The sequence below is a fragment of the Salvelinus namaycush genome, chromosome 7, assembly GCF_016432855.1.
Source record: "Salvelinus namaycush isolate Seneca chromosome 7, SaNama_1.0, whole genome shotgun sequence".
NCBI classification, from domain to species: Eukaryota; Metazoa; Chordata; class Actinopteri; order Salmoniformes; family Salmonidae; genus Salvelinus; species Salvelinus namaycush.
Genome location: NC_052313.1, coordinates 18,113,437 through 18,133,989, shown reverse-complemented (window position 1 = coordinate 18,133,989; position 20,553 = coordinate 18,113,437). Strand labels below are relative to the sequence as shown.

The window sequence follows — 20,553 nt, the reverse complement described above, 5'->3', positions numbered from 1 at the left end:
AGTGCCTGCTATTACTCAGAAATGTCACTTCCACTTAAAAGAAAGTCTTCAGACATGAGCTAATTCTCGTCCTGACCACATGATTTAGATAAATAGTTGTTATCTGCATCATTGATTTTGATCGCCGTCTATTAAAGAGATTGCAGTCATGAGCTTGTTCTTGTGCCAACTGATCAACTTCCATCGCAGTGCTCCAGGGTCCATCGACAGAGTGCATTAGAAATCTTTGACGTTTGTGAAAATAAGTAGGGGTGCTTTTAAATCGATTGCATACAAACACGGTCAGATACAACATGAAAGTTGGACAAAACAGCACTTACACAGTATGACAATGACATAAACTATTCCCTTGTTGTGTTTATAATGTACATGTGCAGCTGTGCAGCCAAATCATATTTTGATTAACTGCACAGCATTTCACAAATGACGAATCAAATATTTTGTTATACTCTAAAAATACTTATTCCTCTATTTAATTATCTTGTTTCATTTGAAGTATGCATAATATGCTGAATGTATTGTAATGTAGATACAATGTAGTACAGTAACAGAATTTAAGAGTATAACATAATTATAGTTATGATTTAAATGTAATTACATGTTAAGAGCCATGATATTCAATCAAAAATGAATAGTCACTGCCAATTTGCTCATTAGAGAAGAAATAAAGCAAACATAATTTACAGTTGTTGAATTATACATATTTTTTTATTTCAAAAGTACTTCCACCAATAACTGTACATTCTGTTTTGATTGACTTTATGTAAAAGGATGAAAATGTTTTATGTTCTGTAGTTGACAGTGAATTAACACACTTGAATCACAACTAAAGAAATTAGTGAACTGAACTAAAGCCACCAAAAAGTGCACGATTGTGAAACTGAATGCACCTCATTACGTGATTTTACTGTATCTCCCCTGAGTGGTGTAAAAAGTACTAAATTGTCATACATGAGTAGAAGTAGAAAGTAAAAGTAAATGCTATACATCAAATTCAAGAAATGGCACTGTCTTTGTCCACTATTATCTGCCAGGATTGTGTTCCAGTAAGGTTTGCAAGTGATTGGCCCTTGTATGAGCCATATCATGCGTATACATACATCTCTCTCACAGGTCTATTAAGTGAATTCAGTGACAGTGGTGGTCTCTTCGCTGCACACTTCTGTTCTGAAATAGCAAGGCTTTTCAAGGGTAAATACCACAAAGTGGGGTGCATTCAAATAGTTGTTAGAGACAGTAAAATAATAAAGATAGTAAAATAAAAATGTTGTAACACAATGTTTCCTGCAATATTTCTAAAATAAATAAAATGTTAAATCTTCATTAATAAGTTGTGAAAAATGCTAAATATTTTCACAATGTGAAACAGGTTTAATGAGACAATCCTACCATTTTAAATGTGGATAAATATTTAGCAATACATTTTGTAATGTGCAATTTATTCAATTAGCTACAGCTTGTAATTTCCCTCCATAGAATGTTGATTTGTCGCCCATAATTTTGTTCTCATAAACCACAGCCGTGCTCTTCCCTTGCTCAGACTGCAGTAACGTGGCTGAGGTCCTGGAGCATTGAGTCCTTAGACAAACGGTGAGTGTTCTGTGGGAGGTCTGGATGAGTGGTTTACAAAACATACCCATCAGGCCTGTTAGCGTGGTGACGGCTTAGAAAACACGGCTCCTTTTTTTCTTCTTCTCCACACAGCCCCTAACGACGGTGCTGCTCACATTACCCAATGGGTATAATTATTTTGCATTACATTGCTCTCTGTCCCTCACTCTCTCTCCTCCTCCTCTCTCTGGCTCTGGTCATGATCTCTGGGCCCTTGGAGAAGGCCAGAGGGACCATGGTGCTTGGCGTTCACAGCACGCTGAGTGCCAGTGACTGTGGCTCTGAACAGGTGCCGGTGGAGGGGGTCGGATGGGTGGGATTACTCACTGCCTGGGCCCCTGGGCGGGGGCCCCTCCTGCCACACACCCACCTGCCCCCCTCTTCCCCTCTCTCTCTCAGCCAGTCAGCCAGCTCACACTGCTCAGGTCAGTGGTCCTGGTGCCACTCGCTGCATCCTGGAGGCTACTCCTGAGCTGCCCACCTCCACCATGTCAGAGAACGAGAGAGGCCCCGGGAAATAACTGGAGCCCCGGTAATAGTGGCACCTCAGGAGGCATGGCGGAGCGTGACGCTGCCCTGCTGTCATGTTCTCCGGGGCCAAGAAAGCAAGGGGCCGAGCGGAGGAAGGCAGCAACAAGCAACATGAAGCAGCGGCAGCCACGTAGCTCACAGCCTGAAAATCAACATATGTAGTCATCATGTGCTTTTTGGGAAATTCTTATTTTTCCGCCAAACAACCTTGTCAGCCGCGTCTTGCGATTTGTAAACTGCCCCTCCTTGGAGTGGAACGATTGTGTCGTTTACGATTAGTGTTCTCAGCGGGCCCCGGTTTGGGGTTGTCCCCAGGATTAGCGGGCCGCTGCGCTGTTACTTCTCCCACGGGGCCGCCCACCGCAACTATAATCCAACCAAAGGATTGCCTCATCCGAGTGCCGCGGTGTCCAAGTCAACTGCCGGCAACAGGCAGGGAGAGGCCTAAACCTGTTGAGGCAGACCCTCCCACACCACGACGGCAATCAAAGTGACAGCCACAGGAGAGAAAGTAGGGACATTTTCTTTGCGTGAGCGAAATAAGTCCCCTGGCGGAATACCCCACCCCCCCAAACACTTCTCCTTCTATCCCTTTACCATGTTGGCGGAGGAGCGGGGGCCGGTCTTGACGGTTGAGAAGTTTTTTGTGGGGCCGTGATTTTCGACGTGGGACAGAGGGGGCGCTCGGGGGCGGCTGTGTTTGGAGTGGTGCCTCGTCAGATTAGATGCATGCTGGCTGGGTTTGATGGCCAACCTGGACAGACAAGCCCTGCCAGGCACAAACTGCTCAGGCACATGATGTCAGGAGGACAAAAAATTATCCACCGCGAGACCAAGGAGACAGATGACACCCAGCAGGAAGCGAGAGCCAAATCTGTAAGCATCCACAATCCAGCTGGCTAGCCCTAGGGTACCTGTCTCTCTGAAGTGGAATCTGCATCACCCCATGAGCTGTCAAATTAGCTCACAGGACTGGAAATGCTGAAAAGATTTGGCCCCTATAAAATGTTATTAATTCATTTTTGCTTCCTGTCCTGAGAAGACAGAAAAAAACAACAAAAAAACAGAAGTGTGTAGGGAAAAACAGAAGTCAGGCCTCCTTCTGTGTGGACCTGTGGAGGAACATACCGTAATCCCAATGCATGCATAGACACATAACACACACACACATATACACACACACAAAAACACAAGCAGACGTACATGCCAAAACACACGCACATACAGTACATATGCATGCAACTGTGCGCGCGCACACACCCTCACGCGCAGGGCGATCATTCACACGCACATAAACACACAGACTCACATATACAGTGCCAGGGGCAAGTTTACAATTACTGCATGTGTTAAGCAGTCACCTGGGAGAGATGCACTGTGTTTGTGGAAAAATACATTTCCAACAAGCTTTTCCCCCATGTCCTCGTTCTAAGAGAGTGGCAGAAAAACAGACATTTAAAAAGATCTCATCAAAATGTTTATTTTTTTATAATTTTTTACATCTAAAAATATTTTTTGTTTTGACAAAGGATTGATCATTTGATATTTTATTTGAATCAAATGTACATCTTGAAATGAGTTACATTCGATTAACAACAGAAGTGAGATGATAGTTTTACAGAAGCAAACAAATTACAAGTTAAAGTACAGAATATTTCATGAAACATTTCAGATTTCAACTGTATGAGAAAAAATATTACAATAATGGTAATGTTAAATTACAGTACTCATGTACTTTACATTAAATAAAGAAGACCATAAATAATGTGTGGTACACATTACCCAAAATTTAAATAGATGGAGGCACAAGACAAAACCTGGCAGCAAAATGTCTCTACCAGCTCTAAATCTATTAATGGAAGTTTCAGCGCTTGAAAGCGAGCTCTCCACTACTGTGTCCAAATCCTAGCGGGCACATTGCCACCCTAATGGCCGCAGCGGGTCGTCTTTGGACAGGGCAGTACAGTACACCCCTGAGAGGGGGACAAGTGACTGCCGTCCCTGTGTGTGATGTGACCCCCTTCGGAGAGGCGCGTCCTGCCAGAGAGAGAGACGGGGGACAGGGGGACGTAAGATGGGACCTGACAGGAGTTTAGCGCTGGTGTCCGCCAAGGCAGATGACGGCGGCCTCCTTGAGGGAAAGGCTGTCGTCCGTGCGTCCCACATCTCCGAGAGTTGTTGCTCTCTTTCACTTTCTTGCCTGCCCTCTTCCCTCTCTCTCCCTCAGATTCGGAGGTCTGTGTGGTAGGAAGGAAGGACGGGAGCCCTCAGGTCAGGAGAAGCTCTGTGGTTGTCCAGTTCTACGCTGCTACAACATGTTGTCTTGTAGCTTACATGTAGTAGCCCTTCAGCAATGACAGTGGGAGACAAAGAGCAGTGATAGCGCTCAGGCCTCCTTTGACGCGTGTGTGTTTGTGTATGTATGTGTATGTGTTTGTGTTTGTGCCCCGGTGGGAGTGTATCCTTATGCATGTGGTGCAAACAAATGTGTGTGTGGATATCAATTTGAATGCGGGTGTGTATGTGTGTGAGGATGGACGCAGGCCAGGTTTCTCCCGAGGGAGGCATGGGAGTAGCAGCTCCAGTCATTCATCCTGCTGGCTGGGGGAGAGGTGTCACTGAGCAGATCGGGGGGCTACGAGCCACGAGGCGCTTCGCTAACATCTCTCCCTCATCCCTCTCTGTGTGTCCCTGGAGGTGATCTCCAACTGTCTTTGACTAAACTTCAGCCATCCTCAGCTGACAATTTTTATTGAAGGGAGTGAAAGGGAGATATTACTAGGGTTACGGAGGGTTCGAGGGCCTATCACACTGTGTCACCAAAAAAAGTACAACAACAAACTGATGGCAAATCCACACTTTTCAACTGGGAAGAATGCATTTGGGTTCCCACATAGTCCCAGGGTGTTTTTATGAGTCACTCGGCATGAGGCTTTGGAATTATCCACATTAACTATACTGTCAAGTATAACAATACATAGTATATAGCAACAACTGTGCACCATGAAATTGATGGTGGCTTTTCTGACAACATCACGAAAATTATGCATGCGCATCGATGGGGCCGGAAGCCCAATGATTCTGAGCGGTCAGATAGCTAGCAACAATGACAAGAAACTGCCATGTGGGGAATCCTAGGTGGCTCGTTTCAGCTAGTTTTATCTTGTTTTTGATACCATGTCTTGTTTTGAGGTGTTTTGACTGAATTTATGTCAATGCTAATACGGCAAAAAAATTGCTAGCTACAACTTAAACAATGTATTTGAGAGACAACAAGTGCTAATTGAGACAAAATAGGTTTTACATGTTGTCAACAATCTAAGCAAACCCTGTCTGTTTTGCTGCATAGTTGCGCACGTTTCTGTTTTGTTCAAAAACCAAGGGTGTTCAACTTTTTCTTGCCCAGGGCCCCCCCACCCAGGCAAACCGGTGACTCAGGGACCCCCATCATGCATTAGCAAAAAATCAGGTGAATGATAATGGCAATGAGAAGTAATCAACATTTTAAAACGAATAGATTTGGTAGATCGTTTTTTCATTATTTTGACATGCCCACATTATAATTGGAAGAGGAAGTGTAAACTCTAACATAGCCTATTAGCTAGAAAGGTAATTCCAAACACATTTTCGCTAAGTGCAGTTGTTTAACTGGTTAGCCATGTGTTGGCCAAGCCAAGAAAACTTACCATCAGCCATTAGCATTTGCCGTACTGATAGCCTATCCGCTGTTGCTTTTTCAAAGCCTATGCCAGACACTCCAGTGAGTGTAATTTGCTCAATATTAAGAGTTGTGAAATAAAGTTGACATCATTAGAAATAATATATTATTCTCTTTTCTACTGTAGGTTATGTAATCCAACATCTGTTTATTCTATCGAGGCTAGCGATATTTAAAAGAAAATCTTTTTTTCATTTTTTTTTTCATATATTTTTGCGGACCCCCTGCAGTATAGGGCTGCAGAGCCCTGGTTGAATACCTCTGTGCAAAACAACCAACCCGTCTATAGTCTTCTCCACATGATACCAAATCCATTCAAGACTAGGCGCCTAGTACACCTGCCTTGCTAAAGATCCATATAATTGCCTTTGCACTGCCGTAACCCCCTGTGAAATGACATTATGGCAAATAACACACCCCATTAACACGGGAGGCACAGGAATCATTCACTTGTGTGTGCATAGCCGGGCCATCACATGCTCACAGAAAAAGCACCCACCACGGATCTTAAGCTTGAATGAATAGTCGCAGAGCACAGCATGACAGCTGTGAAAGTCACAAGGGAAGTCCGCAAGGGCCGTAAGGAAGGCAAAGTCTTCGTGCCTGCAGGGACGACTGGGGAGGGTGGTGAGCGGCAGTGGATGGGGGGGGCTGGAGGAGCACATTGGGCCCATTATGATACTATCATTTCCATAGCGTTGTACGCCTGTATAACCTATAACGCCATCATGCATTCAGCCCATCAACAGCATCTTTGATAGCGCACCAGTCTGCTGCTGCCCTTTGGGCTTCTGGGGCCTCTGGCGCCCAGTTCAAAGCGGGCGGTTAGTGTCGACGAGTCGGTGTGGTGAAAAGCCAGCGTGTAACGAGCATTAACGTAAGTGTGGGGGAAACACGAGATAAGACGTGGGCTTTGTTGACGCTCGACCCCCCCCCCCCCCCCCCCTCCTCGGACGAGGAACAAAACTCTGGCTTTGTCCTGTCTCATGCGCGCCGTCCCCGGGTTGCAAATGTCAATTTCACGCAGGCCTCGACCATGTATGTTTTTCAAAGGAGCCAGCGATCAGCTGTGTGTCATGTGCAGTTAAATATAGCTTTCTCAGCAACCTACCCCCCAACATCCCTAGCAGTGACTCCTTCAGCAGTGTCTGAGCTGGGCAATGAGTGGTTGACTGCAGGCCATTTGAGCCAGGATGGTGGATGGCTGTAACATGTCCTGTCATTTTTCCAAGACAGACACATCTGCAGGACATCGTACCTCTTGGTGTCCCCCGGTCCTGTTCTGTATGTCCCCTGGGGTTGTTGCCGGGGGTGACAACATGAACTAATCCATGATTGAGACTCAGGGACAGTACCCTTCCATGCTAAGAGTTCAAGACAGTCCTAAGTGAGGAATGCACCATACTGGAGGCTATTCCACAGAGGAGCATAATCAATTTCACAGCACATGCTCACTTAAATAGACTCACTCTGTGTAATTTGGCAAATTTGTCAGTTGCAACCTTTGAGCAATCATTTGTCTTTCCTTTATCCATGGCTGTTTGACACACAGAACATTTTGCATGTTGACTACACGCTAGCTAACACACTGAGGGGCGGCTGTATGGACCCAGATTATGCTTGTTTATTTACATTTACATTTAAGTCATTTAGCAGACGCTCTTATCCAGAGCAACTTACAAATTGGAAAGTTCATACATATTCATCCTGGTCCCCCCGTGGGGAATGAACCCACAACCCTGGCGTTGCAAGCGCCATGCTCTACCAACTGAGCCACACGGGACCACATGGTCTAAGCATGTTCAGCAGAATATATCCATGCAATGTAACGGCCCCTCACACTAACCACTAACACTAACTAGTACACCCAGGAACTACAGTATTTTACTGGACCAACAAAACATCACCGTTTTCCAATAATCCACAAAATATCACATTGACACATTTTTATAAGAGAGGATGCCCAAAATGTGGTCTAACCTTTCATATTAGTGACTTGAATCGCTGTACTTTAACTAACCCTTCATATCAGTGACTTGCATAGCTGTACTTTAACTAATACTCAGAGCAGGCTCACTGAGGAGTAAGACTGAGACCCCAGCTGCCACTCTCTCCATGACCCCCCCCCCATCATCACCCCCCCCCCCCCCCACCCCCACCCCCCCAGTCCTGCTGTGGAAGGTCATGTGGTGTGAGAAGGGGGAGGAGAGAGAGAGAGAGAAAGAGAGAGAGAGAGAGAGAGAAGTGAGCAGTGAGTGGAGCGGTCGGGTGAGCGAGCGGGCGTACCCTATGCCAGACTGCAGCTTCATGCCCCCAGTACAGAATCAAACCAGTGAGCGGTGAAGCCCACACACACTCTCTCATATACACACACACACACACACACACACACACACACACTCTCTCATACATATACACAGACACGGGAAACAACCAGGCATGAGTAAAAGGTGCACTTCTGGTTCATAATCATGTCCTGTCAAGGTTAATCCATTAGCGCCATTACGGCTGGCTCCCTTTGTGCCCAGGCTATGCATTATCGCCATGCTCAGTGAGGTGGACATTGGGAACTGTCTATTGGTTTGGCTTAAATGATACAGTCAACCCAGAGTTAAAATATGCCAAAGTACTGTCATTGTATCATGTGTCTTTCGGGAAAAAGTGGAAATAAAAACTTTGATATAAAATGGAAGATAAACACATACTATTCCTGTAAACCCCTCCTTCATTCATATGTATTTATACTACTGCACCAAAGGTAAGCAGGTCAGTTAGGTAACACATAATTACAGTTAATCATATCAAACCTTGCTTGAGTTGTTCTTCTAAATATGAATCAGGAGTGTTTTTTTGCATTAGGGAAATGTGACAAGATAAGGAGGGAAACAGTGCTGGAAGAGGGGGATAATTTCACTCCAGGTTTAAATAAATTAGTCACCCCGAATTAAAACCTGCATTGTAATAAGGCGGAAATTATAAATGCACAGCCAGTTGATGCATATGCAGATGAGCCGAGGAGAAATGGTAATGAAGGTGTTGTTTTTGTTCCAAGGGTGGTCATTATAGGGTATTGCTGATGGCATTGACCCCCTCATGCCCTCTCTCCACCCAGGAATGCATCTGAGGCTCACTACCATCGCCATTCTCTCCGCTTATTTCCCTCGCTTCCCTGGGCAGTGCCATTTCAAAAGTACAGCCCTTGTCAAGGGGGCTTCAGACGCAATTACTTTTGGTATCACTTCTCGCAGAGAAGTGAGCCCCCTCCCCCCCCGAAGACATCCTATCAAAAACCATTAAGGCAGGAGGGCATTCTAAAGTTAAGTGGCATAGACCTGTGGGGTAGAGAGGCAAGGGTGTATTGAGTAGGAGAGAAAATGTATACCTAATTTGCGACACATTCTTCAGAATAGAATATGAGGGCACAGAATGGCCTCTCTGTCACCAGTGACTATGCCACAAGGCCAGAGTGCAGCCGATAAAATGTCCTGGAGGAGACAATTCCCCGACAAAATGTATGGAGAACCACTTCCATATTGGTAATATATAAACAAGAAATCTCTAATAATGTGTATGTTATTGCACCTCTACCCCAGTGACTCCTTAAAGCAGGGGTCTATATAAAAAAGATCAAGACTTTCGCAGCTTTAGAACATAGCGCAGGACAAATCCACACTAGAGAACTGAGAGGCCCATTATTTGAACTTATCCAGACAGGGAAGTTTGCTGTCTTCCTTGCTTCTTGCATGGTATGCACTCCTCCCATCCCCCTCGAACTCACCACGTCCCTCTCACCCCTTGCCCCCAAGCCAAATCCACAACCCCCTGAACGAGCGCATGAAAACACACACACACACCCAGGAAATCAGAATGCGGCAGCCAGGAAGTGTGTGTGCAGCTGAGGCAGGTTGGGGGAGAGAGAGGGCGAGCGAGGCAGGCTAATTCTAGAGCAGTCTGCCATCCGTGCCTGAGTTTAGGTGTGATCCCATTGCCCCGGGATGCACACATGTACTTCAGCACCTAGGCTGAATCAGCCGCCCCTCTCTGACTGATGAAGTGAGTGAGTGCGTCTCGTAAACTCCTCGCCACACACCTGGGCTCCTTCTGCGCTCCACGGCATGGCTGTACTTGCACCCCAGAGAAAAGAAAGACAAAAAATATATATATAACTTGTGACAAGATTAGTGTTTGCCCCCCCATTCAGTGTTTACCTCCCTGAAGCTTGCTTATAATACTGAAGCTGCATTAAGACTCCACGCTTCTAATATAGAAACTCAACAGAAACACTACAGACAAAGAGAGAAATACACCCAACCTTGGAATGTATCCCCTGCTCACCTCAGTCTCACACGATCCTCTGCACCTTTAGAGAGGAGAGGAAACTGCAGCAAAATAACTTTCCCAACTTGCCCTCAAGCCCTGAAAGTCTGAACCAATGACTGAACTTAAAAGTGTGCAAAGAAAACTACCCCCACCTGCCTGATCATTGCCACTGCACTTGCGTAATTGCAATTGACAATCAGATGCCATCTTTATGGGCACATGGTAGAACTGTCACTATCTGTAAGGGGAGGATAAGGCAATGCCTGTCACAAGCGCTTACGACACGTTAACACGCCCCCACGCAGTGTTGATTGTTTCATTTAATCAATCAGGGGCAAACGTCCCGTCAGATGCGCCGCTCTCTCGATCTCATTAACAAGACATAACAAACTATTTTTTGTTGCCGACATTGCAGACTCGGACTAACACCGTGGGGTGTTACGTGACGGGAATACCCAACAACATTTTCCTCTCATTATGAAGATGGTACTAAGGCACCAGTTATTGAAACTGCCTGAATCTGTGGGAACACACTTCCTTTTTTACAAGTTCAGATTGGCACCATTTACTTCATGACAGGACTTATTAACAAAACTGCTTTCATGCCACATGATCTTGCTTGTGGAACCTGTGGCTCTCCTCACTGCATTTTAAACAGTAAGACCCTGTAGAGCAGTCAATCATCAGATAGTTGTCCGTAGGGCGACTTCACCTCACCTGGCCCTGGACTCTGCCCCCATGCCCTTCCCACAGTGAAACCCCTTGTGGCCATGAAGAGGAGTGAGCAATAGGTGGCGTCTGGTCAGGTCCACACACTTAGAGATGACTCCTGGTGAGAGTTGAAGTCATCAGTGAACCCTGCTGATCCACCGAGCCAATTGACCTCTGAACTATCGCTGACCAGGGGGTGGGGGAAATAAAGGCTGCCTCGTCTGCCATGTGGGGGAAGATCTCAATGTGAGCTCATTGTGGCAGTCCACCCCTGTAGAGGAGGCAACCTCTGTCTTCAGATGACCAGGGAGAGGTTGATACTAATTGGGCTGTCTTGAGTTACCCGCTGTGGCTTCATCTATGGGTTTGTCTTGGCTTTGGTTTGATCATCAGCTGCAAAGCTGGAAGACCTAATGACACTGCCATTTTGACATTACGGCAATAGTCACGGCAGCACACAAAACATCTGAAAAACTAGTTTCAAGTTCGTTGATACACATCGAGTTAAGTTGCGTCTTCAGAAAGCTTTGTATAACTTCCAAGTTTGTCTACGCAGTATAGATGCATAAAACAAAAGCTCTCTTAAGTTCAGTCTCAATCTAGCGGACACCTCAAAGATAAAGCGTGACATGCTGTGTTAAGCTTCTCTTCAGCAGCAGCAGCAGCAATGATATCTAAATGGAACTGAAATAAACAACAGGACAGTGGTTCTATTATGGTCCAGTAGTGCAATGTTCTTTCTTATCTAGTCACAAGGCCTGCTCAAATGACTGCAGGATGTTTGCTTTCAGAAGTTTACACTTTCTGGAACACACAGCACTTTGTTTGCTGTTGTTTAATCGATGGACCCACCAAATTTTAAAAACAAATTCCTTGAATTCTACATAAGCGATTGATAAAAAACTAAACAAGATGAGACTCATGAGATGAAGATTATCTTTGTTTCCCTTTGATTTTTATTGGCACAGGACAACCTTCTGTAGACTTAAATAACACAAAAACATAGCATTAAAGCAGCAGCCGTCATAAGGAAGAACATCCCAAAAAACTAGGAGGGCCAAGAAGGGTTTATCTGACAAAACACAGGCTGGATGAAAGTGTAACAATGTAAACCAGTTAACAGTTTGACACACCGGATAAAGTTTTCACAATTAAGACAAAGATTACCCAACTATTTTGTTGTGCAAACACAGCGATTTCAATATATATATATTAGCTGTGATTCCTACCACTGACAGAGCTAATGGCTAAATCCAGTCTGCTGTGTGAGTGGTGCGAGTGTATTATCGCTCGGATGTTTTCGTAAAATGATTTCCCACCCCCTGGGCCCCTCTCCCCACGGGTAAGAGGGTGAAATGACACACAATGCGCGGCTGTCACCCAGGGCTCTGGCATTGGACAGAGGCACGCTGTGGCCTCTATGGCAGCTGGTAGTCTGCCCTCTGCCCTTCAGCATCAACACACAGATTGATTCGAGTGACTCTGATCTGAACTAGAGGCTGCTGCCCACGCTGCTGGTGGAACAGCAGATTGAGAAACTAAGACTGAAGAATAAATTCATGAGGACGGAAAGTTGATAATGGACCTGGGATCTGTGGTGGATGATGATTACATAGTTGAACACAGTTGGGCAGACTGGAACTATTTTGTTTAAGTAACATGTTGAGACATTGAAATTGCAAAAGAGGGACTTCTTTAAAGCGACATTGCAAACTATTAACTCACTTGTACTTTTTAATAATAATTTTTCACAATCAAGGCTTAGGTTAAAGGGATAGTTCACCAAAATTACATTGGTTTCCTTAACCTGTAAGCAGACTATGGACAAGGTATTACAGCAATCCATGCTTTGTTTTAGTTTCCCTGGCACTGTTTCCACAGGCTAACATTTCAGCATTTGGGCACAAATCTCAATCAAGTCAAGGGACTGATATTAGCCTATTTAGCGCATCATGTCCAAATCATCCAAAGTATCTCAAATTGTTTGTGCAGCTCAACAAAATCATAGATGATTTGAACAACAAATGCTAATATCGGTCCCATGACTTGAATGGGATTTGTGCCACAAACGCTAAAACATTAGCACGTGTTAACAGTGCATGGGAAACTAAACTATTGATTGCTGTAATACCTTGTCCATACACTGCTTACAGGGTAAGGAAACCAATGTAATTTTGTCATTTGGGTGAACTATCCCTTTAAGTGAAAAGACAAGAATTGCTGACAGGTATCAGCAAACCCTACTGCCATTCACCAGTCAGAATGCTTTCAGGGAGCCAGTTTCAGATAGCATCACTAGAATATCCCTACACCTTGACACTGACAGCATCTGCAGTCATAAAAAAAACAGACAGACTCCCAACAACAACAACAATAAAAAGACACAGAACGTCTCGAAGGCTAGGGAGGGGCCGTACTGTTGGGTAGGTGGGGAGGATGAGATGTCAGCACCCCCCTGTTTAGCCCTCAAGTCCGCCCTGGGCCATCCTGGCAGCCAGCAGTGCACCCTGACGGGACAGGAAACCTCAGTGGTGGCCGCTGGTGTAGACTCTGTTCCTCAGGACCACCACGGGGGGCAGGTGGTGCCGGACGCCGGGGTAGTGCTGGACGTGATCGAACCACCTCGTCATGTTCATGTACTTCTCCTTCTCCTGGACGGCCAGGTCCACCTGGGACAGAGAGGTGGGACATTCATTTTTACCACTGATGATCCATACGTTACAAATCTGACATTGTTTAAAAGTTGAGAATGACACTACCGTCACATTAGAAATGTCTAGCAATGTTATGAATCTCCATTTATATTTAGCAAATGCATCTTTCTGGCTATAATTAGCTAGTACCCAAACTAATGAAGCAACTCTGCTTGTAACTTAATTCACATTTCTTTCCCCACAAAACAAGTGTAATTGCTAGATGAAGAGAATAACACCAAAATAATGTGAACATATTAGACAATCCTGTTTTAGGTTCTTTGTGAGGCTGCCAAAGCCTGGTCTAAGATAGCTATACTGCACCTGAAACAGAGTCTAAAATCATACCAGTTGTGTTTGGTAGCTATGATAGTCCTCCCCCTGAACTGGGCTGCTGACTGACCTCAGGACAGAGGCTAACCGCTGTGATAAAAAACTAAACTGACTCCCTTGTGGCTGGTGGCAACGATCCATCTCCGCCACAACCGCTGACATTTCTCAACATATGATCCCCTGTTTCTCTCTGTCAGCCTCCAGGGGCCAACAAACTTCTTCCTTGGCCTGGGCTAAAGACATCAATTTGCGCCTCATCTTTTCTGCTTGTGACAAGTTTCCTCTCTCATGCCCTTTAACCATATGACTCTTTTAATTGTGAGCTCCGTTTGAGAAACCGCCTTTTAAATTCATCTCTGATTGAAGTCGGCTCTGTTTGGTTATTGGACGCTAGACTTACGATGACGTGATGAATTCCGTAGTACATGAGTGTGTCGGCGAGGGTGAACTGATTTCCTGCCAGGTAAACCTTGTCTTCTAGATAACTGTTGAGGTCCTGCATGAGGGAAAGAATTGAAGTAAATTACTTTTGGTGGATCATTAAGTTAATTAGAATTGCATGATATTTTACAGATTTTCACAGGTCATTTGGAAAATATTTAGACCCCTTCCCTCTTTCCAAATTTTTTCCCTCATCAATCTACACACAATGACAAAGTGAAAACAGGTTTTTAGACATTTTTGCAAATGTATAAAATATTTAAAAAACAAATACCTTATTCATAAAACTATTTGAAATTGACCTCAGGTGCATCCTGTTTCCATTGATCATCCTTGAGATGTTTCTACAACTTGATTGGAGTCCACCTGTGGTAAATTCAATTGATTGGACATGATTTGGAAAGGCACACACCTGTCTATATAAGGTCCCACAGTTGACAGTGCATGTCAGAGCAAAAACCAAGCCATGAAGTCGAAGGAATTGTCCGTAGAGCTCCGAGACAGGATTGTGTCGAGGCACAGATCTGGGGAAGGGTACAAAAACATTTCTGCAGCATTGAAGGTCCCCAAGAACACAGTGGCCTCCATCATTCTTAATATACAAGCAGTTTTGAAACACCAAGACTCTTCTTAGAGCTGGCTGCCCGGCCAAACTGAGCAATCAGGGGAGATGGGCCTTGGTCAGGGAGGTGACCAAGAGCCTGATGGTCACTCTGACAGAGCTCCAGAGTTCCTCTGTGGAGATGGGAGAACCTTCCAGAAGGACAACCATCTCCGCAGCACTCCACTAATCAGGCCTTTATGGTAGAGTGGTCTGACTGAAGCCACTCCTCAGTAAAAGGCACATGAAAGCCTGCTTGGAGTTTGCCAAAACGCACCTGAAGGACTCTCAGACCATGAGAAACAAGATTCTCTGATCTGATGAAAACAAGATTGAACTCTTTGGCCTGAATGCCAGGCGTCACATCTGGAGGAAACCTGGCAACATCCCTACAGTGAAGCGTCATGCTGTGGGGATGTTTTTCAGCGGCAGGGACTGGGAGACTAGTCAGGATCGAGGGAAAGATGAACAGAGCAAAGTACAGAGAGATCCTTGATGAAAACCTGCTCCAGAGAGCTCATGACCTCAGACTGGGGTGAATGTTCACCTTCCAACAGGACAATAACCCTAAGCACACAGCCAAGACAACGCAGGAGTGGCTTCAGGATAAGTCTTTGAATGTCCTTGAGTGGCCCAGCCAGTGTCCGGACTTGAACCCGATCGAACTCTCCCCATCCAACCTGGCAGAGCTTGAGAGGATCTGCAGCGAAGAATGGGTGAAACTCCCCAAATATAGGTGTGCCAAGCTTCTAGTGTCATACCCTAGAAGACTCGAGGCTGTAAGGTGCTTCAACAAAGTACTGAGTAAAGGGTCTGAATACTTATGATTTCACTTTTTATTTTATTTTTTATAAATGTACAAAAATCTCTAAAAAACAGTTGTTGCTTTGTCATCATTGTGTATGTGTGTAGATGGATGAGGGGAAAAAACGATTTAATGTTAGAATAAGGCTGTAACGTAACAAAACGTGGAGAAAGTCAAGGGGTCTGAATACTTTCCGGAGGCACTGTGGAGACATACGCCACAAACAATTGTCTTGAGGGTCACAGAATCACGCCAATGTGATTCTTGACTTTATCTAAGCATTTTTTGTTTATATCATAACAACCAGATTAGACATTTGAATCAGAGAAATGTCTCATAAAAGTTGACCAAGGAAGTTCATCAACTATAGAAGATTTATTATTAGAGAAAAAAGATGCGGGACATTTTCCTGAAATCCCTTTAATAACCAAACGTTCAGTGATGGGGTGATAATGACATATCCACAGTTAAAGAGACCAAATATCCAAATAAAGTCTTTAACAGTCAAAAGAGTTGAAAAACAAGATGGTGGCTGGTTGAGCCAACACAGGCCTGAAATCGATTTAACCTATTTATCTGGGAGTGCGTGATGCGCAGTATGAGTGGAGAGCACTGTATCTGTAAGTGAATAATGCACGACCTGAGGGGGAATATGTCTTTACCTGTCGTGGCATGGCATCCCCACAACTCTGGCCACTCCGGCTAGTGCAGATGCCTTACAAGTGGCCCACTCCTCTCCCGACTGACTTGGGCGCCTGCAAATCTAATGAACCTTCCACAAACTGGATGGACTAAGCACACGGGGGCTGTGTGTGTGTGTGTGTGTGTGCGGGGGGGCGCGCGTGGTTGTGCAGGTCCCAAGGGACGGAACCATCTTTAGCACTTGTACTGCACATACAGCGTCTTGAGGGCTAATGGAGTTATTGTGCAGCCGGAGTGTGCTGCCAAGCAAGGCATGAAGGCAGCAGACTCCTCCGCCACAATCAGATCCCTACCTTCCCTACAGCTATGGAAGCCCAGCCGGACAGGAGACGGCTCCCCCTCCACCCCCACATGGAGTTCAGAACCTGGGTTCTGCGCCTCCACCCCCCACAACCAGTCTGTCCAAGCCTTCTTGGACCCTGCACTCACTGGGGCTACTAGACCTCACTAGAACACCAAGGTTGTGAGTTATAGCACCATGACAATTCTACCATAGTGAAGGAAGGGCACTTTCTGGTCCAAGTGAAGAATAAGTTATTGCACAAGGTAGAACATTAGCCCCCGAGGAAAAAGTTGTTATTTTCCAAGGCGTGAGGTTTTCTATATCAACGGTATGACTCAGGCCAGCCCATGAAATTGATTCCAAAGTGTAACTACTAAAATCAAATCGAACATTTTGGCTGTTTTTCTGCATAATCAACGAAAACTGTTCACATGGTAGAATTTACAAGTGCAAAAAAACGGACACTATTGTGGCCCACATTGACCCCTTTCATTTCTGGGATTATTGGTATGCTGTTAGAGTTCTGGTGAATCAGCAGGACAGCTGTAGCAGCCAGTGGGGGCACAGAGCCGGGCTCAGGGCTAACTTCTCTAAGTGGCACCATTACATTTATTAAAAGGCCTGTCCACATTCACATCCTGGATCAGTAGAACTTTTCAGTAATATCATGGCGGCATGTCACCCTGACAGTCAGTGCCGAGAGGCACCTGTCCAGCCAACCAGTGGCTTCATATCACTTTCACGCTGTCGACAGCCACAGCGGCCCCCCCATTAAAGACTTACACTGTAAAGTGTGTGCCCATCCTGGGCTCTCGTCTACTGCTTTGTCCATCTCGGCCATGTCACTGAAGGGCCATATATCAGACTAGATTCATGTCCCCGCGCCTTAATGAGTCACACACACTGTCTGGCCACGGCTGGTGGAGCATGGGTTGGCGAGTTTGGCTCAGGGGCTTCTCCCAGGCCCTGCTATTCTAGACCCTCTCCGTACACAGCTCGCCAAGCCTGTCTATCCCATATGACAGCAATGGTAGAAAAACAGTGGGTCCACATTTACATTGGACAATAAAACTGACTAAGATAAACAGTACCAGTGAAAAGTTTGGACACACCAACTCATTCAAGGGTTTTTCTTTATTTGTACTATTTTCTACATTGTAGAATAATAGTGAAGTCATCAAAACTTTGAAATAACACATATGGAATCATGTAGTAACCCCCCAAAAATTGTTAACAAATAAAAATATATTTTAGATTATTCAAAGTAGCCACCCCTTGCTTTGATGACAGCTTTGCACACTCTTGGAATTCACTCAAACAGCTTCGCCTGGAATGCTTTTCCAACAGTCTTGAAGGAGTTCCCACATATGCTGAGCACTTGTTGGCTGCTTTTCCTTAACTCTGCGGTCCAACTCATCTCAAACCATCTTAGTTGGGTTGAGGTCAGGTGATTGTGGAGGCCAGGTCATCTGATGCAGCACTCCATCACTCTCCATCTTGGTCAAATAGCCTTTGTGATTTATTTAGAATCCAAGACACACTTTTACCAGCATGGCTTCCACAGCATTCTGCAGCGATACGCCATCCCATGTGGTTTGCGCTTAGTAGGACTATCATTTATCATTGTTGGATCATTTGGAAAATGACCCAACACACCTCCAGGCTGTGTAAGGGCTATTTGACCAAGAAGGAGAGTGATGGAGTTTTGCATCAGATTACTTGGCCTCCACAATCACCTGACCTCAACCCAATTAAGATGGTTTGGGATGAGTTAGACCGCAAAATGAAGGAAAAACAGCCAGCAAGTGCTCAGCATATGTGGGAACTCCTTCAAGACTGTTGAAAAAGCATTCCAGGTGAAGCTGATTGAGAGAATTCCAAGAGTGTGCAAAGGTGTCATCAAGGCAAAGTGTGGCTACTTTGCAGAATCTAAAATATAAAATATATTCTGATTTGTTTAACCCTTATTTGGTTACTACGTGATTCCATGTGTTATTTCATAGTTTTGATGTCTTCACAATTATTCTACAATGTAGAAAATTGTAAAAAATAAACAAAAACCCTTGAATGAGTAGGTGTGTCCAAACGTTTGACTGGTACTGTATTTTAAAATTTTAAATTGATTTTCTAATTTTGGATGATTTGAATTTCTAAAACATTGGAGAATAATCTTTACTATTGTTTCTGGGTCTCTACCTTTAGTATGGTCTTGATATCTTCTTTGTGGCATCCGTCCACTTTGGTGACTCTGTACTCCAGCCACTGCTGCACTACAGCCTTGTGTTCTGCTGACCCACCCAGCAACTCGGGCCGCTTGGCCTCCAGGACCAGGTGAGTGGCGATGGTCACCAAGCCGACCAGAGCTGGTCCATTAATACTCTGGAGGACAGGGACCTGGATGGGAGAGAATGTCAATGTGTACATTTAGTATTAGCCTGATATGAATTATGGACACAATGCCAGTGTCTGTATTGTAGTGACTTGTCAACAAGACACAGTATTTCAGTGCTTACACATGCAGTCACGTTGACTACACCCTGTGACTTGTATGTGTTTCTAACATTGTAATGAAGGCAGTTGAGTCAGTATAGCACTCCACTGAAATGAGTTAGAGCCAGAAATCGTTGGCAACCTAAGATTGCTATCACATGGCATAAACAGGCAGCAGACTCATTCAATGTTAGCTTAGCTAGCTGGCTAATAACACAGCTTAGCTCAAACATGATTATACATTTACCCTACAATTTATATGGGGTAAAGTTATAGCTTCGTTGTTCCTAAGTGACCTGCATTCGCTAAAATAGAACTAGCTAAAGCTACTGGCATTATCTTGTTAGCTAGCTAACATGCTACTGTCATTATCTTGTTAGCTAGCTAACATGCTACTGTCATTATCTTGTTAGCTAGCTAACTAGTTACGTTAGCTTGCTTTTCTATGGAAAGTAGTGGCATGCTAACATTAGCAACCTTCGTAGCTAGCATGTGCTCACGACTCTTTTTAACCTACTGTTCATGTGGTAAGCTCTATTTTATTTAGTACATATCGATAACTGTAACCGAAACCATTAGATGGCAAATTCACCTTCCTATCGCCCTGAGTACTGTATTTGTTAGGCTTTTTCAATCCTAAAGCCTTTTCCAGCGAGGATAGCTCTTTCAACGACATCTTTGCGAACGATGGGACAAGGGGGATGGCACAGGACTGGTCGAAATTACTCACTCCTGCCCACTAGATTTAAATCGACAACAAATTCAGCCAATGGTGACATGAAAAGTGGCTATTATTTCGTTTCATTACATTGCATCAGATCAAAGTACTTTATAGTATAGGAATACTATCTCCATGAATATTTCGTTACAGAATAATGTTTTTATTATGTAGTTAAAACGTGCTTACACATGAATGATCAAATTAAGAATGTTTATTTGTTTAATTTATATGTATAAATTAAACAATTAAACATTGTCATATATATCTTAAATTCTATCTTTCTTGATTAATCCAAAAATATTTCAGCAGAGTAAAAATTGCACACACAAAAAACCAACTGAGGCACATTAAAGAGAGGTTTTCAATTGGTGGATAAATAGCTCATGTATACAAATATTGGTATTTGGTTAATATAAGGCATAGTGTTAACTGAGAGGTTTTAATCAATTAAATTCTTGTTTTGTATGTAAATGTACGCCTACATAAAATACTAGTCTCATTTTAATTCAGTCTGATCAATTAACCTTTTCACACCAACCCTAGCAGTACATTTTAGTAATTTAGCAGACGCTTTTATCCAGAGCGACTTACAG

The 20,553-nt window shown here is 44.4% G+C and overlaps 1 protein-coding gene across 1 annotated transcript; it reads right to left on the bottom strand.

Annotated features, from left to right (window-relative positions):
- Positions 1-11,818: 11,818 nt before the first annotated feature.
- On the bottom strand, positions 11,819-19,937 carry eef1e1 (eukaryotic translation elongation factor 1 epsilon 1). The gene is made up of 4 exons (XM_038997650.1): positions 19,832-19,937; positions 18,946-19,143; positions 14,318-14,413; positions 11,819-13,560 (listed from the first exon to the last, which is right to left on the bottom strand). The coding sequence occupies exons 1-4, from the start codon at positions 19,913-19,915 to the stop codon at positions 13,417-13,419; spliced, it is 522 nt and encodes a 173-aa protein (XP_038853578.1). The 5' UTR covers positions 19,916-19,937; the 3' UTR covers positions 11,819-13,416.
- Between the last annotated feature and the right edge of the window lie 616 nt (positions 19,938-20,553).